At 44.3% G+C, this 27,823-nt stretch overlaps 1 protein-coding gene across 4 annotated transcripts; it reads left to right on the top strand.

Moving 5' to 3' along the window:
- The first annotated feature begins 268 nt into the window (after positions 1–268).
- LOC119717927 (G-protein coupled receptor 83-like) lies at positions 269–19,395 on the top strand. Of its 4 annotated transcripts, none has more exons than XM_038184590.2 (6): positions 269–412; positions 6,280–6,447; positions 7,867–11,806; positions 13,917–14,042; positions 16,186–16,319; positions 16,794–19,395. In XM_038184590.2, the coding sequence occupies exons 3-6, from the start codon at positions 11,432–11,434 to the stop codon at positions 17,416–17,418; spliced, it is 1,260 nt and encodes a 419-aa protein (XP_038040518.2). In that variant the 5' UTR covers positions 269–412; positions 6,280–6,447; positions 7,867–11,431; the 3' UTR covers positions 17,419–19,395. The 4 variants fall into 4 exon arrangements, with proteins under 4 accessions (XP_038040518.2, XP_038040524.2, XP_038040519.2 ...); XM_038184591.2 differs by lacking the exon at positions 269–412 and adding an exon at positions 2,904–3,366; XM_038184596.2 differs by lacking the exon at positions 6,280–6,447.
- Positions 19,396–27,823: the final 8,428 nt, after the last annotated feature.

Raw genomic sequence — 27,823 nt, 5'->3', positions numbered from 1 at the left:
TAACATTCTCCTTGGTGCCAGTGACAGAGAAGTATTAAAGCAGCACTTTTTTTTTTTTTTTTCTCTAGGACAGCCACTTTTGCTGTTGTCAATATAATCACAGCTGTTCTTGGTCTGAGACATTAAACAAAGTCCCAGGTGCTCATTATATGGAGATGAATAATTAACTTACTATTTTAAAAAAGAAGCCTTGCTTTTTAATAAGCTGTTCTTCAAATGTTCAGGCTACAGGAAAGGTATTTTTTGTTTGATTGTTTGTTTGTTGTTTTGTTTCTGTCCCCCCTTCTCTTCCCTCTTTCCCAAGATAAATCACATGGTTCCTTTTTTGTTTGAAAGTAAATTCTCTCTTGTGGTCTTGAAGGGAGCTGGAGGCTGGGTGACAATGAATGCAGCAAGGTCAGCTCTCTGGAAAGTGAGTAGTCTGTGGCTCTTCTTCATTCCTTATTGTGCACTAACTCCAAAGTCACCATAAGGCTACATGGTAAAGTTGTAATGAGTCAAACTAAAAAGCCATAAAGTAGATGGGGAGAGAAATCTCCAACTTAGGCTATCTTTGACTCCCCCAAGCTGATTTTTTTCTCCCTGTAGGTTTCAGGAGTGCTGCAATGGCTGAATGATCTATTGATGAAGAAAGGAAATATAAAATATTGAAGAAGCATTCTGTATTTGTTTAATCCTGAGTCTGTTCAACCTGAAGAGAAGTTCCTTAGTTTAAATAACTAATGGCAATACAGTGCAGAAGAAAGAAAATATAGGAATATGTAATCTTTGTTGGAAACCTTCTTTGTAGGAGCTTTTCCAGAGATTTTGTATCTCTCTTCAAACTCTGAGTGTTAGGAAAGATGTAATGTAATATCAAACTTCATTTTTTTCTCTTATTCTACAGTTCCTTCTTTTAAAGCATCTCTTCCAAGCTGATAGCCTCCTAAATTTCTAGACACAATTGTAGTCTTTGTAGGAAATTACTTATCGTGATGATTGCGGCCTCACTGGCATCATTTCCATTTGAAATTCACCAGTATTAAAGAAATGAATGACGCTATCTTAAAAAAAAAAAAAAAAATGTTTTTTGGAGGCACAGGAGGTCTTGTCAGACAGCATCATCCAGCTAAATCTTTAGGACAGTTTGACTCATTTTTCTTTCCCTAATATGTGCATCTCTGTACAAATGAGGTCTTGCTTTCAGTGACTCAACCCTTAGTCTTTCAAAATGGCCCAATAAAGAAAGGGAATGACTTTATCTAATTTTCTGAACATTTTTGCTGTTATCATATTAGTTGTTTCCAGGACAATGGGCAGTTCAGAGCTTGCTAACAGCTCTTCCTACTGTCTTCCTACTGATTCACAGGTAATACAATGTGAAAAAGTTCTGGTCCCTTACTTCAGTTGGACCAGGTATGGAGGAGTTTCTGGGACTATTTGGCACTCACGTTCTTGTAAATCCTTTTGAGAGAAATAGATAAGCACAGATTCTCACCTCTTGTTCCTTCACTTACAAGCTACTTCTCTCAAACGCTGGGGGGAAAACCCATCCATGCAGTTTTTAGAAGAGGGACAACTTCCCAAGTGCGAGGTGGGCTTGCAGAAAGGATCAGGCCCAGCCAGTCACATTCTTTTCTTGCAGGTACTTTCATGAAGTAATTTTTTTTAGATACACACCCTGTATTCACCCTGTAATCATGCCTGCACTAAGTCACCACATCAAATTACTGGTGGTACTCTGAAAATATCAGCGCTGTTTCTCTATTTTGATCATCAGGGACACGCGCTTCTGGAGTGGAAAGACTCCAGCCTTGCCCTCCCCTGCAGTAACCTCTTGTGGTTGAATGCCTGCTGTTCAGTTTTGTCTTTGGGCCACATGTCTCTAAGAAAGGTATGCTTGCAAGAGCAAAACCATCAGAAGCACTGGCCAGAGCATGACTGTCCCTTCAGGTTGGAGGTCCATTGAGTGCAGTAACTGACACGGGTTGCTCTTTCAGATCTGAACATTGCTCTATCTGATCGGTGTTGCACAGGATGCATTTTTGTACTTGCCTGGGAAGACAAAAAAAAAAAATTCTGTGAATTCAGGCCTGCCTCTGAAATGTCTTGTACAGAATGGGACACTTCTTAACCAGCTCTTTTCCTCCCCTAGCTGGGATGGCACTAAAGCATCCCCTGCCTATAGCAGGAAGGATGGACCTCTGTGTTCAGAGCCACTGGATCAACCTTAAAATAATTGGTGACAAACAAAAAGTGGCTGATTTAGCTCAACTTGCTTAATAAGCCATCACACAACATTTAATCAAGGTTATTGAAAACAGTAATGAAATCATCATGGCCCAGTTAATTGACACTGCTAATGAGCTGTGAGCCTGCTGTCTCCCCAGGGTTAGGGCAGTTCAGGGTTGGGTCTGTCCCACCTGCCTGAGCTGGCTGGGGACCAGGGGGTGAGCACACTCTGAAAATATTTCTACTTTTTTGACAGGTCTTATCTCAGTCACTACCCTTGAAAATCCACTATTTCATTTTTGAGCTGACCCTGGTGTTCCTGGTGGCACGTCTGCTGCTGCCCCTGTCCCTGGGGGGTGCCTACCCCAGCCTGCAGCTGGGACAGCGGCCCTGGAACCCCTGCTGATGCCATGGAGAGCCAAACCCAAGCACAATGCATTTCAGGCTCTGCGCAGCCTTTCCTGAATCTCTCCCAGTTTCTCTAGGCTAGCTACTAATACAACCCACCTGGCTTTCTCCCATCCAAAAAATGAAAAAAGAGGCAAGTTCCCAGAAAGAAAACAACAGGGAAGCAAGGATATTACACAGAGAATGTATCAGCTGTGTGATTTTTATGTAACAACAATTTTAGGAGGTTTCAGCTCATTTTTGTATCGTAGTAACATCTTTTTGTGCTGCTGCAGCTACGATTGGGCTGCACTCTGAAATGGATCAGCAGGAGATCCAAAAAAAAAAAACAACAAAGCCTTTAATCAGGTCCAAAAGCATTGGTCTCATTCTGATTCCTGCAACTAGTTTGCAGCTCCATAGAGAGAGGTCTAGGCCCAAGCTGGAAGGTGGGAAAATGTAGCTGGGAGGTGGCCAACAGCTCCTCAAGCCGCTGGTCCTCCAAGGGACCGCAGTGAGGAGCCAGTCCCACACACACCCTCCTGTGGAGGCAAGTGCAAAGGGTGTGTGTGCAGGCATCCTGCTGGATTTGCCCCAGTAGCAGACTCTTTTTGGTGCTCAGTTGCAAAGCACCACAATGAACAATGCTGTCACCAGGCTTGCAGCTTATCAAGGAGGGCAGCTGGATCACAGAGTCACAGGCAGCTGCTTTGGGAAGGGACTCAGCCTGCTAACAGTGCCTGTACTGCCATATGACATTCTGCAAGAGTGAGTTTTGCCTTATAAAGTGTGTGGTGCCTCTATCCCTAAATTCCTGGCTTTTGAAAGAGAGGTAGAAGCTTGCATATCATTCAGGAATGTGAATGGAGCAACTAATGTTTAAAGGAAGTAGTAGGTGTATATTTTGATCTTGAAGTGCAGGAATGTTAGTGAGTACAAATGGGGATGTGGCAATAATGTTAAGGGAAGTATTGGTCAGTTTTGCGTTTCTTGTGGCTATTGTTGAATGAAATGCAGCTGAAAAGAGAGAAGAGATTGCATGCAATGTTTCTTTTTATTTTATTTTTTGGTAATGTGAATGCAAGCTAATCCCAACAGGACCAGTCATTGATGTTTCAAAAAACTACCCCTGGAAACACAGGTATTTCAAGAAATGTTTAAAACAACAACAAACAGAGTAAGAGACGTTCAAAGAGACTGGGAATGTTATAAGGACAAAAGTATCCCAGTGGGAAGTGTCTGGATTAGAAGAGATGTAAGAGGATGCTGTGAAGTAGATGATTGCTCGGTGGGCGAAGGAAAGAATCGACGCATCAGGGTGAGCTTCTCCCAGAGCTAATGTCCATATATCCAAGACAAGGCAGTTTTCTATCTCACTGTTCCTCTTCCGTGACTTTCCTCCCTGAAAGATGTACTCCCTGAACAGGACTGTCTCCTCCTAAGTCATTGATTCTTTCAGCTCTTAGCTCTGTAAAAAGACCCTTGTGGTTTAGCAGCACATAAACTCAGTAACCATAGTCTGCTTTGAGAGACTGTCAATATAGAAGGCTCCATCAATTCTCTGTTTGTTTGCATTGGTATGTATTCCAAATTGCTGTCTCTAGTACCTGGGCCAGACTTGGAACTAATTTACTGAACATACCTGGTGTTTCACTTCCTGAAAGGGTCGAATTAAAGTGGTGTTAACGTAACAAACGTACTCAAAGAGCTTTAGCACAAAATGTTATGAAGATTTGCATTAGTTCCAGGCATTAGAGCTGAATATTTTAGATGTTTCATAGTATGCGCTGGATTCCTTTTAGTTACCTTTGTAAAATCCAGTCCATGCTATGGAGGTAATGCAGCATTTGGATTGCAAGGGCATGTAGTACAACACCAAGCATCAGTTCACCACGGGTATTTTTACACGATATCAGTCTGTACAGTATGTCAGTCTTCTCTAGGGCAAAGCTGATCCAGCATATCAGAAAAAAAGTATTTTTGGCTCCTTCCTCAAGTGTAAGCATCCTGGCTAATCCCACATAGGTCATCTGATCATCCCTTTTTATTCTTCCCACAATATGGGATAAAGATTTCACTACTTCCCAGGAAAGCTGTGAGAATAAAAACTCAAATGCTACTTCAGGAAGATTTTATGAAGTACCTTGGCAGATAGTCAGTCTGCACTCAGCACCTTTCTTTCAGGTTTTTCCTCACAGAGAGGAATTCAAAAGACATTGAAAGTGTGTGGTGTCTGTTCACCTCCCAGTAATTCATTCCACTGAAAGAAAGAATAGCTCTACAAGGAGGACCTGAAATTAATTAGCGACATTTGCTTTGGAATGGTTAAATAAACAAGCTGTACTCCGCCCACTCCCTTTGCAGCTGAGCACTTTCTCATTATGCGATTCACTTCTCTTTTTGTTTGCTGATGCCGCTTTTTCAAAGGAGTAAGCAGGTACAATTTGCTGTCTTCTCCGCAGGTGTAAGAGCTTATGGGCTTGTTGCCCGAAGCCCTGCCTGGCAGGCATCCCCCCTGCAGGAAGGCTGCGGGTGCTGCTGTGCAGCACCACCACAGCCTGGACTGAGCAGGAGCTGCCCGTCCCCGAGTGCAAAGCAAAGTGCACCCGCCTGGGCCAGCAGAGCTGGGCAGCTTGCACCAGGTCTCAGCTTTGGATCAAAGGGTGATCTAAGTAGCATGCAGAATTTTTAAGCTGAAATTGGCCTTTGGGCACAATTTCCAGTGTTGGGAGCATCACGCATTGTACTTCCATCAATGTGGAGGCAAAAGGTGGTGGGAGAAGAGATGGAAATGCATATGAAGGCAGCGTTTCATTTCCTCTAACTGCTCAGCCTGAGAAGCCGGGTGTGAGAGGACTAGTGCCCAGCTCAGCTTTGTTCATTGTTCTCAGAAGCAGAACTCCATTTCAATTCAAGATAATTGGTTGGAATAAGGTTTTGCTTCTCCTTCAGAGCTCGGTTCTTATAACGTGTTCTCTTAATAATGGGCTCTTCCCCTACTAAAATCACAGACAAGTCTGGCAATAAAGGATCGAGGAATTCCACGTACATTTAAACCCAGTGGAAAGAAATTCATCCATCTCCTCTTCGAACCTATTAGTTGGGAAGAAAGATTTGCAGTGGACATGCAGTGACTTGGCATGAGCTCCTGGCTGGCAATGCTCTGCAGTAACTCCCTGCCTTGGAGGGTCTTCCAGAGAGAGAATACAGAGCTTTATTTCCTGCTATCTCCCTCAGAAGTGAAAGCCCAAAGGACTCAATTGTCTTAAATAATTCTCCTCAATTTTGCAAGCATCCAGGCTTTGAGTCATAGGCCAATACTCACAGACTGTCCCTGCATGTAAAGTTCTTGGGTTGTGCCAGGGTCTCACTGAAGTCAGCAGAGTTACCCTGAATGCATGAGCAAGAAAAGAGGGAGAACAGAAATGTAGCTTGATTTCATCAAAATTTGGGGGTGAAAGAATCTGAAACAAAGCAGAAATTATGTAAGGCGTTGTCTGTGGAGTGCATGGAAAGCAGAGCGCATGAGAGCCAATTCACTCACACTGTGATACTTAGCGGGTTGGTGACAATGCTGGATGTGGTATGGGCACTAGGTAATGACATGTTACCACAGGCAACAGCAGCCCCTGAAGCTAAATGTTCATTGTCTCTGTGGTTATTGCCCTCTCCTTTCTGCAGAATCCCTCTCCACCAGGATTTCTGACATCTCATTAGGCTACCCCTCTCTGCAGTGATGTTTCTCTGCCTGGAGAGGACAGGGACACGTGGGTCAGGAGCCTGGAGGAGAGATCATCTTCTCCGGGCCCCCATCTCCAGAGAGTCTGAGTATAATCCCGAAAGCCAAAGGTATTGCCAGCAGCCTTCTTGGCTGATGCTAAACGATTGAAGAACTTTATCGTAGTGTCCACATCATCAGAGGTGGTGTTAATTGGATGCTGAGATGAATCAGTAGACTTCGGGCGGGATGTGTGATCGTTTCTGATCACACCTGCGGGGGTTTGTCTGGGTCTGAACTGAATCACTTTGACAGGGGATACAAGATGCTGCACGTAACAGAAGGGGGCTTCTTTTGGGGCTGCACTGAATGGTTCAAGTGTTCACAGTGCAGAGATCAGACTGCAGAGTTACTAGACTCCCTAAATAAACCCTATCAGCACCAAACACCTCCATCGACTTTATTGCTGTCGAGCAGATATAGAAGGAATTAGTTGTCAGGGACTGTTTCTAATTTAAATGTTAGCAGCTGTTGTTATTTCAGAGTGGCAAATTTTATGATTTTGCCTACAAGTCTGCTCTCAGTAAATTAAAAAATTATGTAAAAGCCAGATTATATCTGCAATGGATCTTACCAAGAGGAGAATGCAAGACTGTGATGAATAATGTCAGGGGGGATGAAGGGATACGCAGACCAAGGCTGGTGTTGCCAAGTGCCGTGGGCTGAGCAAGTCTTTCCCTCGCCACCAGGCATGCCTGGCTGCGTGCCCAGTGGCAAGGCACAGGTCAGAGCCACCCAGGACACTTGGAGAGCCCTGCTGCCCAGCACAGCATGATGCTGCTGGAGGGCGCTGAGCACCTTGTGCAGGAGCTGCTGCAGCGGGGCTGCCAGCAGCAGGGCATGGCAGCACCAGTACCAGCAGCTGCTTCGCAGAGACTCTGCGCTGCCAAGGCTTGCAGACCACTGAGGGCTTCACATGAAGCTGTTCTGCCCAATGGGCAACTCCTGAACTAAATACATTTAAGATGTTGAGTTGTCAGGGTCTGCCTGAATTCCAGAGCTGCGTTCTTTAATTCACTCCTGGGGTAGTCACTCTGTTATGACCAAACACGGTGGGTTTATTATCAAGTCCATGTAATGTCCTGAAAAATTTCTGCCTGTTCATCTGACATTTCTGACTCACAAAAGCAGTACTAGTCATTGCAAATGAAGAGGAATACAGTGTCCACAGCACAGTAAAGCAAATATAAAAATTAAAAAAAAAAAAAATCCCACATCACCATATCATGGTTTTCAAGGTTATGCAAACTTTTACTCATGACACGCTTTATGACTGAAGGAAAAAAATCAAGGGACTGATACATAGCTCTCATTGTTTCTGTTCCTTACTCAACCTGTATATCTCAAATAGAAAAATACAAACTGTTAGCTTCTCTAGAGAACAGCAATCTTTCAGAAAGCTCTCTGATGCAACAGACATATTGAACATTTTTTTTTTCTCATTTAGATTTGAAAATTTTAACTGTTGAATAATTTTTTCTCTTGTCCAGGTTCAAGGAATGAAACATCACATCTACCCCAGCTGCTTTCAGCTCTGAATAGCAAAGCAGAGACATTTGGTTTTCAAACCAAAGAAGTTCTTGTTTTAGCTTTTGCCATCGTTTTGTCTCACACCCCAGGCCCAGGTCTTGGACTCCTTTCTTGCTGCATCACAGTGCCCTGAGGACCCTGCCTGCTCTCCCTGCGGTTTCTCCCCAGGTTTCTCTGTTGCTTTCCATTGCACATCATGAAGAAGAGGGAGAAATGTCTCAAAAGTTTGAGCAGCTTCAGAGCAGCAACTTTTTCTCTAACAGCTCACATGACCTTTCCTGGCTGGAAGAAGATATGAAACCAAGAGGTGCAGGGGCTCACTCATGACAGCTGATCTCATCCTCTATGAGCAAAGGTGATTTTGCCCAAAATATTGTGCTGTCAGAAGAGACTGGACTGAGTGAGAAAGGTGAAAAGCAAGCAAAAGACCATTTAAAAATAAGCAGTACCAATGACTTGTGGAAATTTTCCTTATCTGATGATTTAATATTCCCAAGTGGGATGAAATCCTGAAAAATTTACAGATCCAAACACAGCTACTCTCCTAACAGACAGTTCAGCTGTGCTGGTCAAATGTGAAACACTTTTTTTTAAAAAACACACTTTTCCATTCCCAGGTTGATTTCCAAAGTTACCAAGAGGAATTGAAACAGATTACTTATGCTAACAGCATGAGTCTTATGACTAGCACCTGGTGCAGAACATTGGAAAAATTTAACTGGGATGTTCACACCTTTCCTTATTTTATCTGTCAAATAACAAAATGAACTTTATTTTTTTTTTTAATTTTTTTTTTTTAGTAATTGGTTTGATGTTTTGATTCTTTGCTTTTTTAGATTTGCCAGACTAGTGACCAAACAAGGATGTGAATTTTTATAGCATTGCTCTGATTTCTTTGACCATCATCATCACTTATCCTGTATTAGATCTAATCAGAAAAAAGATCTTCACCTCAACTGAAATTCCAATTATTTGATATTTCTTTTAGACACCAGAAATAACTAAAAATGAAAATGCTATGTAACCTCATGAAAATAAAAAGTTTTAAAATATTTTGACTCAAGTAGTGCCAAAATGAGAAAGTCAAAAGTTTTCTATAGAAATAAAAGTGGACGTTGAGCAATTCAAAAGTAGCAGAGGTACAGAGAGAATATGTTTGAAAAGGTGCATTTCTCCTTTGCCTTCTCCGCTTAACTCAGAGGAGCACAAATGTTAAGTTAATGATGCATAATGTAGACGTAGGTCCACAAAGATGCAGCTCAGGACATTTGTAAGTGGATAATAACTGCAGCAAAACAGCGTGTGATTGCTTAAGTGTTCGAATCTTTGATAGAATAAATCAGTTCTGCAAAGAATACTTTAGTATTAGAAAGGCTTGCCTCTGGCACACTGGGTCATTTAAAATGGTCTGTTTTCAAATGTGTACCTAAATGACCTTATGCTAAGTTGTTCTTCTAGTACATTACAAGAAAATAAAAGGGAATGACGGGAAATGAGCACATCACAGTCACATGCTGAAGGCACTTGAGGGTGAAGCCCCAGCTCTATCCCCAGTGCAGGTCCCCAGCCTACGCTGTGTCGCAGTGGAGACCCCTGTGGGTGCACACACACACATATACATATATATATATTTAAAGAAAAGTTGTCTCAGCCTTCAAGAAATTTACAGCATGTGTAACAGTGACATTTGGTGTCCTGGACAAACTACCAGAATTAGAGATGAATCACCAGGTATAGGGAAAACGACCTTCCCGTCAGGTCATTCTAATTTCATGGTAACGAGATTAGAGTAATGCTAGCAACAGGTTTCCAAGAGGAAAGGGGGATGAAGTTTCACTGCCAGCAGCCCATGCCAGCTATTTGTTTGAGTCTGAACACCTGAAAATTGTCCAGTGGAATGTAAGAGATGCAGGCATGAGGACTGGCATCGCCCTGGCGGCTGCTGACCTGTCCCCAGCTTGGGGGGAGCTGCTGTGGGCAGCAGAGCAATGAGAGCCGGTGCTGGCAGCTGTGTGCTCGCTGCCAAGCCACAAGCAGCAATTTCCAACAGATTGCATCTCACAAGGACGCGTGCAAGGAAGCGGTTGCTGTTTCATCTTTGTTAACAGGAGCTCTGCTTCTGACCTCATGCATGTGCATCTTTACACCTTTGTGTTTCTAAAGGAAGTATTCTTCATTTATCATTCTCCAAATCAAATCCTGGCTGTGTGGGTTAGTGACCTTACGCAGCAGAAACTAAGAGGAAAAAGATGCAGCAGCCTGCCTGCAGGTTTGTGCCCTGAACCAGCTGCATGCCAAGCTCAGTCTCAGAGGCAGGACACATGGCAGAAGCACTTACAGCAAAAGACTCTGCAAATGACTTTGCCCGGAGAGGAAGGGAAGGAGAAAAGAAGGGATTTCTGCCTCTTCTACTTCCGACCCTTTTGCTCCTGCTCTCCCCCTGCCCTGCCTTAGTGCACAGCAGCAGGCTGAGCTGTGGTAGGTGTCTCCATGGACACCAGCAGCACCCTGAAACTTCTGTCTTCATTTTCACGTTGCATTTCACTTTTTACCCTGTGCTCTGCACCATAGGGGACCAAGAAGGGGACAATGCCAGGCACAAATCTGGAAGAAATCTGAAGACAGAAATCTTCAGATGCTCTCTGGAGGCAGAAACTCTAGAAGGCAGAGAAAGATGCTGCAATTTAGTAAAAACGCTTCACCCCACAAAGCTATTGTGCTGGGTACACAGAAGGGAGGAGGGGGAGACAGGGAAGATAAGGGCACATCCGCTCTGTATTTTGCTGCTCTGTTAGAATCTGCAAATGTCACGCTCTCCCATCGTCTATCTGTGGGGCTGCAATCCCTCTCAGGATAAGCTGGGAAGAGATACACTATTGGCTATTTCATATGCAGTGTGTCATCTGGCAGGCTGTATATATCACAGGGAAAGCAGAGACCACTCAGTCTCTGAGCAAAGCTGCTTCCAGTGAATAGCTCAGAGATACTTTGAGGATGGAAATAAATGGAAAAGGCTTCCCTTGCTTTTTTTAGCTATGACAAGCTCTGAAAACTGCTGGGAAAAAGACCTGATTGGTGAAGGACTATGTGGAAAAGCAATATAGCAGTTTTCCAAGGAGAAGTTGTGGGAGAAGAGCAGAACAGTGTCCAGAGGGAAATATTCACCAGGATTTCTTCCTAGGTGCAGACAGAAAGTGTTTGGGGATCTCTGATATTTCTGCATCTGAACTAGCTCCTGTGTCAGGACATATGGGACTGGAAAAGAAGAACAGCAGCTGGAGAGTCCTTGGGGTTAAGCTGACATGTTATCAGCACGGGAAGAAGGACCCACATATCAGCTCTTTGATGTAGTTTGCAACTATGGGGCATATTTTTAAAATGCAAGGATGTGTGTTCCCCCCTGCAACCACTGACTTTAGCACCTGAGCTCCCCGGAAGGAGGGAGGGCAGAGAAACGTGCAGCCTGCCCCAGTCTCTCCAGGGTGCCAGGGACACCGGCGGCACTGGAGCTTTGCTTCCCAAGCCATGAGCAGACACACGTGGTTCCCTTTGCAGTATATCTCCAAGCCCTTCTGGAGAACAGAGAATCACACCACCAGCTTCTTCTCCACACTGTATGGCTTCCCAAACCAATCCTTCTTTCACAGTGATCTGGACCTGGAGGACCTGGGGGACTTTGGCAGTGGCACCAGGTATGAGGGTGAGTCCCAGAGCCGGACGGTGAAGGTGCTGCTGATCGTAGCCTACTCAGTGATCATCTGCATCTCCCTCTTTGGAAACACGCTGGTGTGCCACGTGGTTATCAAGAACAAAAGGATGCACTCAGCCACCAGCCTCTTCATCGTCAACCTGGCCGTTGCCGATGTGATGATCACCATCCTCAACACGCCCTTCACGCTGGTAAGCTCCCCAGGGGCCGGGCGCAGGGCTCTGCGGGGCAGCTGGGGGACGTGGGGCAGGCAGGGAGCTGTGCCCACACACACACACCACGCTGAGCTCTGGCTCACCGCTGGTCGCAGGCTGTGAGGCAGGGATGGCTGCACACATCCCTCACACAGACACGGACCGGGGTGCTCATGCTCCCACCTCCCAAAACCTGCTGGGGGGCGTCCCTCCTCTCTTACTTTCTTCCTCCCTTTCAGGACAGTGTCAAGACAGGTCTGTTCTGCTGGTCTGTTTATGGGGAAGGAAACGGGGACATGTTTGACACTAGAAAGCACAATTAGCTGTCAATTTACTATGGATATGATGCAAACAGGGTCACTCCTTGTGAAGATGATTGCAGGAGAAACTGTGAGGTCCTTGCTGAGCCATGCCAGCTTGGTGTGGCTGGGGTGCTGTAACTATGCTTCTAGGAGCTGGTTGTCCTTTGTTTACTTTTGGATATTAAATAATTCTAACTATAGAAAGAAAAATAAAGAGCGAAGTGGGAAGAATATACTGTTGCACTTCTTGCCTGACTGTCACAGTCTATAAACAGCATGGAAGTAGGACTGTGTATGGCTGAATTTTACAAAAGCCTCTGGTTCAAAAGCATCCGAAATGTTCCTACTTTTGTCCTTGCCCATAACTGTCCATAGTGCTCTTCTGCCTTCCAGAAGCATTTGCTGCACTGTCGGTTTGAATTTACCTTTCCCTACACTGATCCTATTCCTTTGGTGGGCTTTCACTGCCTTACTCTGGTCGGATTTGCATCTGTTCATCTTTAGGGAAAGGATAGTGCTGTCTTGAGTGTTTGCACAATGGTTAATTATTAGGAACAAATAATTAAATTATTGTAATCCCTCTTAGATTAGAGCATTACATCAACTTCAAAGAAAGAGAAAATGCTACAGTTTCACTGACAGACTCATTACTACAAGAATTGTCTCCATGGGAATATAATTAGAATTAAAATGGTAGATTAATTGAAAACATTAGCTAGTTTTGACTAATTTTCTGTGTGGATGTATGTTCTGTAGTAAATGTGCCTTGTTTCAAATTAGCTTAATCTGCTTCCAAAATGAGTTATATTAAACATTGCACAGTAGGGAATAGTTGTGTGTGCAGGGAGTAAAACCACAAGTTATTTGGGATAATTGCCTCTGTAGGAAATCCACAAGAAGCAACAGCTTTCTGTGATTTTCTAAGAAATGCCACCGTGCCATTTCCACTCCGGTCTCAGGGCAGGCTTTAAACTCTCTCTGACTACAGTCTCCCCAAGGGCAGTGGGACGTCATGCCTGGTGGAGATAACTTGTACACCAGACGTCACATCAAGGAAGGCAACCCAGCCTGTAAAGTGTTAGTTGCTTTTTCATCTGGAAGGGAAAATTTTCCTCTCTGTTTGTCTAAGCTAGCTGACACCTCTGATACTGCTGTCGGTGTATCACAATGTGATGTGAGGAGCGCCAAGCTCAGAGATCAGCATGAGAGCAAGACGCTGCTGTCCTGCTCCGTATCCTGCTGCTGAGAGGGTACCCTGTATGCTGAGTCTGTAACCTGTGTGACCACAGGGCAGGTACATGAGGATGCTCCTGACTCAAGGGTGCTAGCTCTATATTTCAGTGCCCTCAAAGAGTTTTTCTTTCATGAATTTATCTCACTGAGATTTGAACCCATGCAACTTTTGGCATTCACAAATGTGAACATTTTAACAATGACAAAAATGCAGCTGTCTTTAAGGAGACATGCTAATGTTTTTACATGCAGATACTCATCGAGAAATCAGTAGAAGATTTCTTTGTGTTTTCTGGAATAGCCACGTTACATGTACACATGCACACACACACACACGCAGCGCAGTGCTCAAGTGGCTTTGTTTGCTCAGTATAATAACTCTCACCTCTTTTTCAGAGCCTCTTGCACAGTCGTCATTTTCCCCAAAATCTGAGTATAATAATACATCTACAAAGGATAAGGAAACTGTATCACAATATTTTTCCCTTAAGATATTCCCAGGAATCCTATTTGTGACTCTTCAGGTAATGCACAATTTTAATTAATTAAATTATTTTTCCTCTGTTCTTCAGGTGCGTTTTGTAAGCAGTACCTGGGTTTTTGGAAAGCTGATGTGTCATGTAAGCCGATTTGTTCAGTACTGTTCCGTTCACGTGTCTGTATTGACCCTTGCTGCCATTGCTCTGGATCGGCATCAGGTATGCAATACACATCACACCTGTATTTTCTAGAAAGCAGTGAACCAAACATAGAGCTTTTCTCTTCTTCAAGTCACAGGGCCTGGAATCCTGTGCTGTCTTGGGAATTAAGGAATCCTTGAAGGGGAGTGATTCTAGCTTTTATGTTGGTGGATGTAAAAACTGCTTTTGTACAGTGATGGTGATCAAACACTGCCCAGACAGGTTGTAGAATCTTCATCCAAAACCCATCCAGAAACAGTCTGGTGCAGCATGCTCCAGGTGGGCCTGCCTTCTGCAGGGGTTAGGCAAGGTGGTCTCCAAAGGTCCCTTCCTGCCTCAGTGACTCGGTGCCCTAAAGCATGGCGGGAATATATTCAAACATCAGCGAGCCCAAACATTATCTCAGCATTTATACATGAAGACTCTTCCGACTTTCAGGCTTGCCCCATTATTTTGGGATACCTGGGATTGGCAGTCGAGAGAACTGTGTTAGTATGTTCAGCTTAAGATGAGAAATTCTCTGCACTGTCCCCCTCCCCAGCAAAAAGATGCTTCTTGGCAAATACCAACCATAAAAGCTACATAGGCCAACCAATGAGTGCAAACAGGGCTTTCCTTGAAGGATAATAAAATTTGTCATTTTTGCTAAGGCTGACAGATGCTGTGCGCTGGGAGAGCAGGCTCTGCAAGGTACACTCGTTGGGCTTACTGTGTATTTTCCTTGCAGTGCTGGAGCCTGCAGTAATGGTTGTTACTGAAAAGCAGATGATAAGTGACACAGCTAGATGAAGTTGAAAACAGTAACTGATTCCACTCCGATTATCTGGGATGCGCTCCATCTAGTGTCAGAAAGTCACAGTGACTGCCAGAGCACAGACCATCCGCTTTTGTCTTTTATACCACAAAAAGTTTGGTAGTCTGTCCCTTCTACAAATAACATTGCAAAGTATTCCAATAACGAGGCATTTTAATTAGCAGATTCTGGGTTGATGGCAAAGCATGGTTGTGCATTAAGAAACGCTGGTTTGATTATGAGCAAACAATAATTGCTGTTAAACCCAGTGCAGTAAGCTCCTCAGAACTGGAATTAGCTGGCATGGCCCAAGGAGAAATAAATAGAAGTATGGAGATGTCACTGAGCAAAGAGAAAGCAACACTTGACTCTAAAAATATTGCTAGTCCTGGGAGGTATCAGAGCAGGCAGATGTTCCAGGGGAGTTATAGAAGCTCAATTAAATAAATAGTTATAATGAGACAAGAAAAGGTGCAGAAAAAAATGCCAAAAAATTAATCAGCCAAGAAATGATGTGGATGACATGATAGTTCTATTTGTAATTATTGTTTTATTGTGTAATGTAATCATCTGTGGGCCATGTAGCTCAATGGACATATAACTTTCATGATCTCTGAACTCAAGTTGATGGTGACACAGTTGATGGTGACACTGAACGTGTTTTTCTGCTCAGGGCACCAGGCCAGCAGCAGCATTTAATGCTCACATAGCTCTTTACATTTTCCAGCCCTTACACTTTCAGAAGTCCCTTAAGATGACACTCTCCTGCCCACCTTTTAAGACTGGATGGATGCAGAGCTGTTGCAGCATCTCAAACTGCAATGTGGGGCTGAAAGAGTGACCAAGACATCACCAGACAAAGTAGCCCTCCTCAGCAGCAAGCACACATGCACACATGCAGTGCACCACACTGTAGCCAGTACTGCACAGGACAGACTGTGGATAGAGAAGAAACCAGCTTTGACGTTAATGCCATGTTGGTCCAAGATTACATTTAACTGTAAGGATCTTAGGCACCATGTCAGACTTGTGCAAGTCCATCAAATGTCAAAAGTTGTGAATACCAGGTCTGCCATCTGCATTTGAGACCTCTTCTACAGTAATCAATACACTTTGTGCTCTCTGTAGTGCAAACCAGAACAGATTCTTGGCTTTCAACTTCTACCACCCTTTAGGTCCACGCTGAGTATGCCTTGGAAAGCCCATACTCTGCTTTTTACTCAGAGTTCAGTGTCAAATGCTTGCTCTTGAACATGGATAAAGCAAAGGTGCACCTTTATTATTTTATTTATTTATTTATTTTAATTTGCAGCTCATTTTTATCAGTTGAGGACCTTTTAAATCCTCTGGATTGGTTGTTCTCTGCAGGTTATCATGCACCCTCTCAAGCCACGCATGTCCATGGTGAAAGGAGGGATTTGCATCATTATCATATGGGTTTTGGCCAGCTGCTTCTCATTGCCTCATGCCATTTATCAGACCTTGACAAGATTTTACATCGGGTAAGACTTTTACACAGTGCTTTTTTTATATGACATAGCTCAGTCAAAGTCCCACAGATTCTAATGCATGCATTTCTCCATCTGTGTTATTAAAATAGAAAGTATGGTGAAGCAGAGAAATCTTCCTTATATTTCACCAGGCAGTGAGTTTCTCTCAAAAGGATAATGAAAATCAATGACATTGCTTTCAGGCTTGTTGTTAGTTCATTTCATCTCAGAGATTCAGTGCTGTCATTTGAAGCAGGCACAGAAGAGATGTGAACAATTTTTAATATGAATGATTATTTCTTTTCTGGGGATGTGTTTAAAATACCTTCACTGGAGCCAAAGGTCAGACTTAATGTGAAGTTCTCAATTGAAAGAGGCCCTTGCCTGTGTTACTGAATTAATTCTGCTCTCTGTGCCTTTATTGAAACCTACAAGAACACTTAAGATGCAGCGGGATTAATGGTTCTTTATCTCTTGGATCTTCAGGAACAGAACAATACGAATGGTCTGCCTACCCAGCTTCCCTCCTCCTGCTGACCTTTTCTGGAAGTATTTGGACTTGACTACTTTTGTTCTCTTGTATGTCCTGCCCTTGCTTGTGATCTCCATCACATACACCATGGTAGCTAAGAAGCTCTGGCTGAGGAATGCCATTGGGGACATCACGATGGAGCAATACTATGCACATCAGCGGAAAAAGAAGATGACGCTGAAGATGCTGATGGTGGTGGTGATTGTGTTTGCAGTGTGCTGGTTCCCTCTGAACTGCTATGTGGTGTTGATCTCCTGTAGGGCTATCCACAGCAGCAATGCTCTGTACTTCGCTTTTCACTGGTTTGCCATGAGCAGCACTTGCTACAATCCCTTCATTTACTGTTGGCTGAATGAGAGCTTCAGATCTGAGTTGAAGTCTTTGCTGTGCGTGTGCCGGCGAAGGAGTGCAGCCCAGAGCCATGCTCTGCAGTCCATCTCCCCTCCGTTCAGGCATGCCTGGGTTGAGAACTGCCATTATAAGAGAGGCAGTGCCTGCCAGAAAACACGGGCAACCTCCCAGAGGAACTCTGCAAAGACAGACATATCCGGCGTTCAGCCAATTGTGGCAGAAAACTAAACCCTTGATCTGACGGCCAGGCAGCATTCTGTTATAATTGCAAAGTCACAGGGAAAAAATGGATTGGAAAGGGCTGCTGGAGATCATCTAGCCCAGCCTTCCTCCCAAAACAAGCTAACTTCAAAGTTCAGTTGGGTTGACTGAGACCTTGTCCAGTCAGGTTTTCCGGGGGTGAACAGCTCATATGTGGGTTCCAGAATGAAGTGTGTAGAGTGAACTTTTCATCTAAACAGTCAGCAAAACCAAAAATTCTTCAGTAGCACACCAAATCTTTCATAGCCGGAGCAAATGAAAAGAACCTATAGGTATGAACTAATGCATACTGTTTTAAAGTAGGTGGTTGTTTATGCATATAGAAACACGGCACTGATTCCACACTTTTATTTATTTGTATTTTATTTAAGAGTAATAAAATTTGTAGCCATTCTCAAATTTCCACACACAACATCTTAGCTGTTTACTCTGCTGTTATACAAATTACTCAGCTCTGCTCATCTGATTCATTGTGATCCAGAAGTGTTTATGCCAGTACCATATACAGATGTGCTTCCTGGTAGAGGAGGTAACATCTCAAAAATCACAACGAGAACACAACTTAGAAACAGGACAGCAAAAAAGTTACTCCATTCTTCTTTCAATTGTTTGTTTTGTTCTGTAAAGGTCACTCCCAGTCACCACAAAACATTGTTTAAACTGCAGTGTCTAGCCAGCTGAGGAACCAATCCTTTCTTAAAACACATACCACATACCATTTTGTTGAGAACCAACCCAATGCCCACTAGCCAAACACCGCCTGCAAGCCAAATAAATGGTTTCAGAATAATTTTGCATTTTTGCACTTTCTACTACTTTTCTTTTGTGATGTCTTTCTATTATCTACATAGGTGATACTAAATTGGAAGTCAAATGTTCATGGTGGAAATCATTTTTTGGACTGTGTGCCAGTGATCAGTGCAGACACCAGCCTGAGCCTCACAGAGACTGTCATTCCCAGTGGTGCCAGCAAGTTAAGCTGGTGACTCCAGGGCAGCTCTGCAGGCTGGAATATGACAGCTCATTGGGTATGCTCCAAGGACCGGTGAAATCAAAGGCTATCACCCCTACCTCATATTCCAAATCATGAGTGGTGACTTAACTGTCCTGTCACTTACCAGTTCGAACTGCCCTGTGACCAGTTTGTGCTGGGAACACTGGCTAACTGTAGGCAAGCAAACTGGGGGGGTGGCTCCATGTGTGAGAGAGGGTGGCTTGCAAACTCACGAGTGAGTGTAAGGTCCATGCAGAAATATGGCTCTCTTGAGCTGTCCATGAAAACATGGCTAAAAATAAAACCAGTACGCAAGCACACAGAGATGGTGAAGTCTGAATTGTGACAGCATGGACATGGTGACCAAGGAGGTGTTGGCCACTAGGAACCTGTCCTAGGTATTGGCCACAAGGAACATGTGAGTCTGAGTGCAAAACAATATAATTCTGGAAATCAAGATACTTTAATGATAGGTACAGAGCCTGTTAACACGTAGTCTGATGCTGTGTTTGCATCTAATGAGGAATCTGTGAAGCTGAGGGAGAAGTAATTGTAAGGCAAATCTTGTAAGATTTGGAAGGGGAGAGGTGAGCGGTGCACCATACAAGGAGCAGAGATGACACATCACTTGGGATACTGCAAAACACACTGGCATATCCAATTCTAGTGCTTAAAGTAAATGCTTGCCTCTTGCAAATGGCAATACCTTGTAACTGTCATGTCTATGGGAATTACTGTGCAGAAGGGTGTGCTTAGGGAAGGAAATTGAATTTAAAAAATGTCTTCAGAGAACGAGCACCCAGGACTCAGATATCTTCTCTAATTCACTCACAAGAAATGTGTTTGACAGACTTTCTCATGCAGGCGTTATCATCTGAGCGCTTATTTTACTTACGTTAATAAACAAGTGTAAGTGGAGCTCTGAATGGAGCTGGCACAGTGGAGGCAGACATCTGAGTCTTTCATTTTATGTTACAACTAAGAAGCATAAACCTGATATGATGACTAAGTTCTCTGGAAAAACTGGAATTCAAACCAATGCAAATGTAATTTCTATAGAGTAACTGTCCGCAGTGTTTCTTTAAACAAAATGACTGTTGTTAAAAACAAACAAACAAAAACATAAAGCAACTGAATGCAACATTGTTAAGGTGAGCAGTAAATACAGTAATTCACTGAATACGGTGACCTGGCCCTACGAAGCAGTGTACTACCCAACAGCAAAGCCAAGATGTTTTTTTCCAGTTGTTGCTGCTCGGAGGTGGTTGAGGCAGCACCAAGGCCAGTCCCTTTCTGTTCAGCCCCACTGCAAAGCCCTGTTAGGAAGGGTCGATGCGACACAGACTACAAGCTCACCCGGGAGACAGGGGCCAGCACTGCTTGCTCCGGACCCCATCCCAAGCCATGCAGCACAAGAGGGGCTGGGCATGAACATGCTCAGGCACCTCGCCCCAGCACCTGCTCCTGTGGCCAGAGCTGGTGGGAGAGCCGGGCCCCTGCTGCTGTGCAGGAGGAGGCGAGCAGCTTCGTTTTGCAGAGAGGAGCAGCTGACAGCCAGGAGCTCTGGGCCTGGGTGGTGGCTCAGTGTTTCATAGCACCTGGCAGGGTTTTAATCGGGCTTGATGGTGTGAAATACTCTGTGAAACCAGAGCAAGATCTCTATAAACAGGGTTCTGGGAAAATTATTTATTTTTCTCCTTGGAAATAAAAGACATGCTCTTATGAAAGCTTCATGAAGAACAATATGGCCATGTAGCACAGCAGAAATACTCGTCTTTCTCAGTAACATAGGCAAAGCACGTCTGGCACTAAGCAACTTCTCTGAAGATGGAATTGTCCTTTTTGTGTGCTAATGGTCTGCGCCATACCACATTATGCTGCAGAAATGACCTTATTTCTTTTCTATATAATACTTGAAAAAAAAATCAGAGGTCTGAATTTCTTCCCATGGTTGTATTTTACTCCTTTAGCAAAAGCTAAAAGCAACAATGCTTTTCTTTTCCTTCCTACATAACCTGATTTGAAGTCCTTAAATGGAAGAGCCCTCACTAACTTCAGGCAGCTCTGCATCGAGCCCTGGGCACAAAGGACAATTCATTTCTCTGTGACTTGCCCCCAGCCGCAGAGGGAGAGACCAAAGAGGTGTCCTCACCTTCTGGTACAGGATGTGAGTAATGCCAGGGGCGAGCAGGGTTAGTCACATCTGGAGCTGTTAGACCTGGGCCCATTAATTGGGTTCACTTTTACAGCACCATTACTGCGCAAAGCACTGTGGTTCTCCCGTAATAAAGACCAAATGCCTTTATTTAGAGAAACAGAGAAGTAGAAACAGAAAGCTACATGTAATCAAGGGAAATGAGCAAATACATCCATCCATAGAGGATGATTCTAACAGTGAAAGGAAGAAATGTGAAGCTTCACTTGTAAGGCTGTCAGCTTTGTCTTCTCCTGAAGGAAGAGAAAATGCTCCCAGTCACTGCTATGAAGTTGTCTGACTGGCAACCTGAATTTAGACTCAGCTTTGGATTATTGCTATTGCTAAATATTCCATTGCTAATTGTGCAGGATAGAAGTTCGCTAGTCAAGTAATCATTAGCTAACTGTATAACTATTAAGCTGGTAAAACTAATAGCAACTCTTTATTTCTACTGAGGACTTTGTTCATTTTTAAAATTTTTGGTCACTGACTCAGACAAGAATTGCTCCTTGTTTATTATTTTATTTTCTTTACAAGAAAGGTATAACTGTCACAAAGCCATTATTTGTGCAGATGTTGTTGTCTGTGAAGATGTGAAAGAGCAAACCCAATATTTTACCTGACAAAATTAGAACCCATTATTTTTTTTCCTAGAACAAATTTTTTCAGCTTTATTGAGTGGAAAATCCTCATCTGCAGTATCTGTGCTGACCCTTAAAATTTCCCTAATTCATTTTCATTTTTAATATTCTTCTGACAAGAAGTGGACAAGAGTAAATGGGTTTCCTATTGACATTTAACCCACTGAAATCTGGTGTGAAGCTATCACATTGATTGCTTAAAATCTGACAGGCTGTTTATTGACAAGATGTTGTTCTTGGGTATGTCAACACAAACAAAGATGTAAAAGCATGTCCTCCAAAATGGGCACAGAGCAAGGAGAGGCAGGATGGGGACCAGGAGGGGACTGATGTGTTGGGAACTCACCAAAGCTCTGAGGACCTGGAGGTGACACACACCACATGCTGTGGTGCACGTCACTTCTCACCCACTGCAAGCCCAAAGGCCTGCAAGACTGAAGTCTATTTTTCAGCCTGAATGTGTCACACCGAGGTCCAGACCTCATTGAAGGTTGGCACTACCAACGCTGTAACTATTTTACTTCTATAAACGCATTCTGCAGTTTCAGATGATACCTCTGTCCATTTGCTAAAGTTCAGAGGTTTATTCTCTTTGTGGTTTGCTTTGTTTTATTCCGGAACATTTTGATGAGGCATAAAACAGACTTTTCAAGCGATAAAAACTGATTGCAGTGTGGGTCACTACCAATTCAAAAGTTGCTGAATGATCTGTAGCTGGAAGTAACTTTGTATGTTTTGCTGATTCAGAACTCACATTGCACCTTATTTCCCAAGGAAAGCATTACGTTAAATAAGCATGAAAATAAAGCTGGTTTTATCCACATAAAAGCTTCCATAAAACCAGAGCTGAGATACTAAGAATTAGAGAGTGGTTCTGAATCAGAGCCACCGAGAAGCACAACAGCCAGCAGAATGACAATTTTCAGAATGTTCCCAGAGATACTTGTGCATTTAGTGTTTGAGCCTTGGAACAATGGAAATCGCATAATATCAGATCAATATCTTTTTAAGTGTTTAAACTGGTCTGCAGCGATAGGAAAGATTTTTCTCTCCCCTTCTAAAAAAGCATTTCAAGAAGCAATTTGCTGTCACTGACCCTGTCACTGAAACCAGAGTGAGATGTGAGTTCTCTCCTATTGTGCAAGGAACTGGTACTTGCTTTTCTTCTTCCCCCTCCCTCCCCCCCCCCCCCCTCCCCTCTTTTTTCAATGGTGGTTATCAGAAATAACCCACTTAGAGCTAGCCTGGAACAGGAAGGTCATGTCTTTAGTATCTCCTGGCGGAGGTTTCCAAAGAGGGATGATCTCAGCTCAGCTCTGCTGTGTAACTTGTCCTACTGACCTTTACCCCAATGTACATTGGAACTGATTCCTCCACTATTAGCTTTTAATGCAAAATCCAAAGGAAACTTCTGGTCCTGAGAATCAAAATCTAATTACAGAGTATATTGACAGTCAAAATCCTTAGTGCACCACTGTGCCCAAGACCTAAATGTTTTTTCTTGTTACTGCTGGATGTTGTTAATAAAGTGCTTGCTGCCTCTCTCACAGACTAGAAACCACTTCTGCTGGTGCCTTGATGGAGAGCCTGTGACACTTCTCACAGCCTGACAGGGATCCTGAGCAGACCGAAGTTTTCTGACAAGGCCCTGCTCAGGACTGAGCCCTTCCTTCAGTACCTCTGAAAAAGCCATTTTCTTGTATTAACATCTCAAATGTCTCTTAATAAAGCAGCTCAGAGAGCATGGCTTATGCAGGCAGCATGGCTTTGCCTCACTTTCTCATTCAATAAATTTGAGTGGGTGGTTGCTGCCTCCTGATGGGTCCTTCCCAGCCCGTCTGCTATGGGAGGGAGCATCTCAGACTGAAGCCTCTGTCTCAGGTTGTCAGAAGTCTTCCCATTGATCCAGGGTTTTGTGACCTGAAACTAGCGTGCCTGACAGTACGTGTAAGCAATGCAGCCTGTTCCATCCTAAATCTCTAAAATAAGGTGTCTAAACTATCCTCCTGCCATAGTCAGTGGAGACAGACACCTCCAGCAAATTGCTTGTCCTATGTGTGGAACAGAAGGAGCGGCTTCTCATGGGCTGCTGTCACAGAGGGGGGCGGCTGTCATCTCACACAGTGCACCCAGATCCTGCATGATTAATGCCAGACACACGGCTCCCACCTGGAGGAACTACAGACAAATTTAAGAAGGAAACGTCCTTAAAATCTTACTGCTCAAGCTCATTCTTCTCTTCACAGACTCTGACAGTGAAAAAAAAAAGATGTCTGTCTTGCTAGTTTGAAGATTAAAAGTGACTTGGACTTGGCCTCCCTAATACCTTCAGTGTTCTCAGCTCATGTCAAGTTGGGCTCAGAGCAAAGGCTGTGTGTGACTCATTTCCTGATGCGACCGGCCCGCTTTCCTCTGAACCTGCCTCGACCCCTCACAGTGAAGGGCAAAAGGCTCCTTCCCTGTTTTACTTCTCTCAGAGCCCTCGTGAGACTTTAGCACAGGTAACCAAGTTTCCCTTTGTGCTCTCCGCATGCAGTCACTCTGCAGCCCTTGTGCTTCACTCCTGCAGATAGCTCTACCCTGTCCTGTACCCCTCTCGCTCAGTGGTCCCACGCCTTACTGGTATTCAGGACACCCAGGTCTGGTTTTGGATCCATCAAGTTCTCTCTCTTTGCTCAGTCTCTCACCTACAACTTGTTATTTTAAATAAACACTTCTCAGTTCAGCTTCTCCAAGGCTAAGCTTATTTTTTTGCCCCTGCTTCTTGTATTTCCACTGCCTCTGGTTTCCCCTCTCACTCATCCTCTGTGCCAAATAGCCCCATCCTTTCCAGCTGCACCCTCTCTCTGCGTTGGATTCCCACCTCTTGCTTCCCAGAATCAAAGCCTTGGTCTATAAGCTCCAGAGCTCAGCCAGCCTGTTAACACAAGAATGTTGATCTTCCCTCCCCATTTTCCTGTTTGTTTGTTTGTTTCCTTGAGACTCCCCCAGTCCTCTGCTTCCTTTGCTAGGAGTGGCCCCTCAACTTGACTTCATACTCTGTCCTTCTTGAAGAGTGGATTCTTTAGAGTAGAAAGGCTGTGTACGACAAGTGGCATGAGCCACCCATGCATGAGAGATGAAAAAGTCACCTTCCTCCACTAGCAATGTCCCTTGGGTCTATTAAATCATCACTTGACAGCTGGCTCTGTAATGTCCTTAGGCAAAGGAGGGTATTGTGTGTAGACCAAACTGGCAGAGCTTTTCTGACAAACCATTTTCCTGACAAAACGATAACTTGTGAAAATTATTCGGTCAGAAATTAAATCTTCCATCTACTTCATATTCTTTAGACTCTTTGTCTTCCTGTCTGTGGAAAAAGGGGTGTGTTAGAAGCTGTAAGGCAGTGGCAGCAGTATTCCAGGGATGATTTCCCAATAAAATAAAAACAGCTTTGTTCCTCCCTGCAAGGAGCCACGGTTAGCTTGGGATGAGTGCAAAGGCAGGTTTGTAACGACAGAGAACAGTTTCTCCCCAGAAGCTGGGCTCAGCCCAGAGCTCCCTGGTATGACCAGAGCTCCCCGGTCATACCAGGGAGCTCTGGGCTGATGACTTCAGCTCTCAGCACCTGCTTGCCCAGCTGTGAAGTGTCACCTTATCTACCTTGCTGGTGTGGTCAGCTGAAGTCCTCCCACTAAAGGACCATGGAAATAAAGAGGCATTGTTTTTCTTACAGCTTGTTGTGAGGGGAAGCAGCTTTCTTTTTGTGTTTTCCCTAGTTCTGCTGCAGACTAATATCCATGTTACATTTTAACTTTTCAACTTGTTCCAAATTCTTTATTTGTTTTCAGGGTGGTGAAGAATCGCTTGCACCTCCTGCAATAGTGAATGACTCAACAAGGGAGAGCGCAGGGCTCTCTTGCAGTGCCTGGCTCCGCACACAGGACCCACACAATGCGCCGGTGTTGAGTGTTAGAGCAGAGTGGAAATGAGAAAAACCAAGAATGTTGTAAACAGTGTCAGAGGCAAAGATGTAATAAAAATGTTGTTTCATGAAATCATACTTGTGTTTACTGTACCTGGAATCCAAATGGGAGGAAAAACACTAGGAGGTTCAGATGAAGGTGGCTTTGACAACTCACTGCTTATGTTAAAGGACCAGAAATTTTCATTATTCCTGTAGTTTCCTGATCAGGTTCAAGCCTTCTGTAGTAAATGCCAGTTGCTTTTCCAGAGGCAATGACAATCGGTGTTTGGCACTGGAAGTCTTCACAGTGTGAGTCTGTGTTGGCTGCCTGCAGGACAGGCCATTTCAGTCCCCACCTGCTCTCTCCACATCACTGAGGTCTTGGCCACTCTCCTCCTGGCTGTGGTGGGGATTTCACAATGTGTACCTCGCCCATCTTACAGCATTCACAGACCATGATCCATGGCTATGGCTTAGGGTGAAAGATGCTTTTCAGACAGAAGAGCAAAGCCTGGAGCCTGGAATAACATTTATATCTCAAGCTTTGTTGCAGCCTCTGAAAGTGCTGTGAGAGACAGGGAAGTAGGGGGCCCCACCATCAGCACTTGCCTTCTCCTGCTCTTGCTTGACAGACAGGGAAAGGAAGAACTGCCAGCTGCAGCACTGCACTAGACCTGGAGGTGTCTGCCAATGCATGTGTTGCAAGCACTGCAACAACACGAGGGCTCTGACCCCTGCCTTGCCGGCTGCCTGGCACCAGCAGGGAGAACTTCTGAGTCCCGTAGGTGCAGTGCATGTCCCCTGTGCCAGGTCAGCTCCCTGTGGCACTGGGATGGCTGGCAAGAAGGAACGAGGAGGTCAGAATAGTTTCATCAGATAAAGAATTAACACATCAGGGGAATATAGCCTGCATGGATTCCTACAGTATGTGAGGCAGCTTAGAATTAGCTCTGAACCTACCACAGGATAAAATTAAACTTGTGTCTGCCTGGTCAATTCCAGCGCGCTGTTTTGAAAGCTATGCTGTTGCAAGAGCTGCACTGAAAATATTTTCTTTCATGAGCACATACCATTGGTTGTCAATCCTCTTGTTTTTCAAGAGAGGAAAGAGCAATAGGAAAGAAAATACAAAAAAAAAAAAAAAAAAAAAAAAAAAAAAGGGAGATGAATAACCTCATCCGGAGTTAGTCACCGATTGCCAGAAATGTCATTGCTTTTCCCCACACTCTTCTTGTATTTCCATTTGACTGGGCGGCTCCCACCCCTGCTCTGCTTGCCCAGTGCCCAACCTGTCCGACTCCGGCGCCGCTCCCGGAGCAGGGGCCGTGGGGAGCGGCGGGACCCCCCCGCGCTGCCGCCAGGGGGCGCCGCGACACCGCGCTGCGGCCGGGGGCCGAGGGGGCCCGGGGGAGCCCGGGGGTGCCCGCGGGTCCGGCCCCGCCGTGCTCGGAACGGCGGCTCCAGCGGGTCCCAGGAGAAGTGCCAGCTTGCTGGACAAAGCAGAGGCACCGAAAGCTGCTTACTTGTTCTGAAGGCCACGCAGAGGCAGCACGCTGTAGAATAATCTCTCGTTACAGCTCTTCCTTGTGTGAGTCATCAAGCGGGGCTCAAAGTATTAGCTGGAGTCTGGCTGAAATGGCATTTGATGAAGCATTGCTGGCTGAGGTTAGACACGGGTAAAACTGAAACATAGCAAGGTCAGGAAAAATCAAAATAAATGTCAAGCATTTGACAGGCATCTTCCACGTGGCAGCAGACTGCAGGACCAATAAGGTGTTCAAGCAGTTGACCTGGTGCTACCCTCATCTAGGAGAAGTGGTTCTGTTGCTGCGTCCGCTGAGGTGTCTGGTGCAAGCGCAGAAACAGACAGCAAGGGGTGTCCTACTCTGGAGATAAGTCTGTCCTCCAAGTCCTGACCTGAGACGGGTAACTTTATTACTTTTCAGTCTGCTTTGGGAATGAAAAGTAGAATAAAGGTTATCATACACACAGATATCTTATTAAAGTGCTGTTTTTTTTCAGTAGTTCTCCACTCGGAATTTTTAAAATAATATCAAATGGGATTAGATTTAAGAAATACCATATGAGTGTGGGCACCTATTTTGAGCATTTCAGTCATCTACAACATGAACAATTGAAACAAATTCCATAGAGAGGTTATTTGTGGTTGCACATGCATGTCCCTGGAAGTTCACTCTCAATTCAAGAAACCTAAAGTCTTGATTTACTAAACAACCATCCTTTTTTGATGGTGTGCCTCTGTTTAAATCACTTGTTGCTAATGCTAGTGCTGTAATTCTGGAGCTTTGCCTACTGCCTTGGCACAGGTCTCTGGGGCCTCAGACATAACATATATCTGAGGAGTTCTGTATCTAAGTTAAAAGAACACATTAAAATAAATAAGATAAGGTAACCTGGCCTCGAGTTCCTAATGCAGCCCAGCTGGATAACTACAATGAGTCCCGAGTTCTCAGAAGTGATAGTGCAGATAGCAAAGGAAGTGAAGCAATTATGTTCAAAACACACTTCACCGATGGCTCTTAACAAGCCAGGCTGGCAGAGGAGACTTTGGCAGAGTCTTTTGTACTCACAAC

Source organism: Anas platyrhynchos, chromosome 10 (assembly GCF_047663525.1).
Source record: "Anas platyrhynchos isolate ZD024472 breed Pekin duck chromosome 10, IASCAAS_PekinDuck_T2T, whole genome shotgun sequence".
Classification (NCBI taxonomy): domain Eukaryota; kingdom Metazoa; phylum Chordata; class Aves; order Anseriformes; family Anatidae; genus Anas; species Anas platyrhynchos.
This window is presented reverse-complemented; position numbering and strand designations above follow the sequence as displayed.

Coding starts and splice junctions, on each gene's coding strand:
- LOC119717927 (XM_038184596.2), top strand. CDS start 11,432: ATGAGCAGACACACGTGGTTCCCTTTGCAGTATATCTCCAAGCCCTTC. Junction 11,807..13,916: donor TCAACACGCCCTTCACGCTG/GTAAGCTCCCCA, acceptor TCTGTTCTTCAG/GTGCGTTTTGTAAGCAGTAC. Junction 14,043..16,185: donor TTGCTCTGGATCGGCATCAG/GTATGCAATACA, acceptor TGTTCTCTGCAG/GTTATCATGCACCCTCTCAA.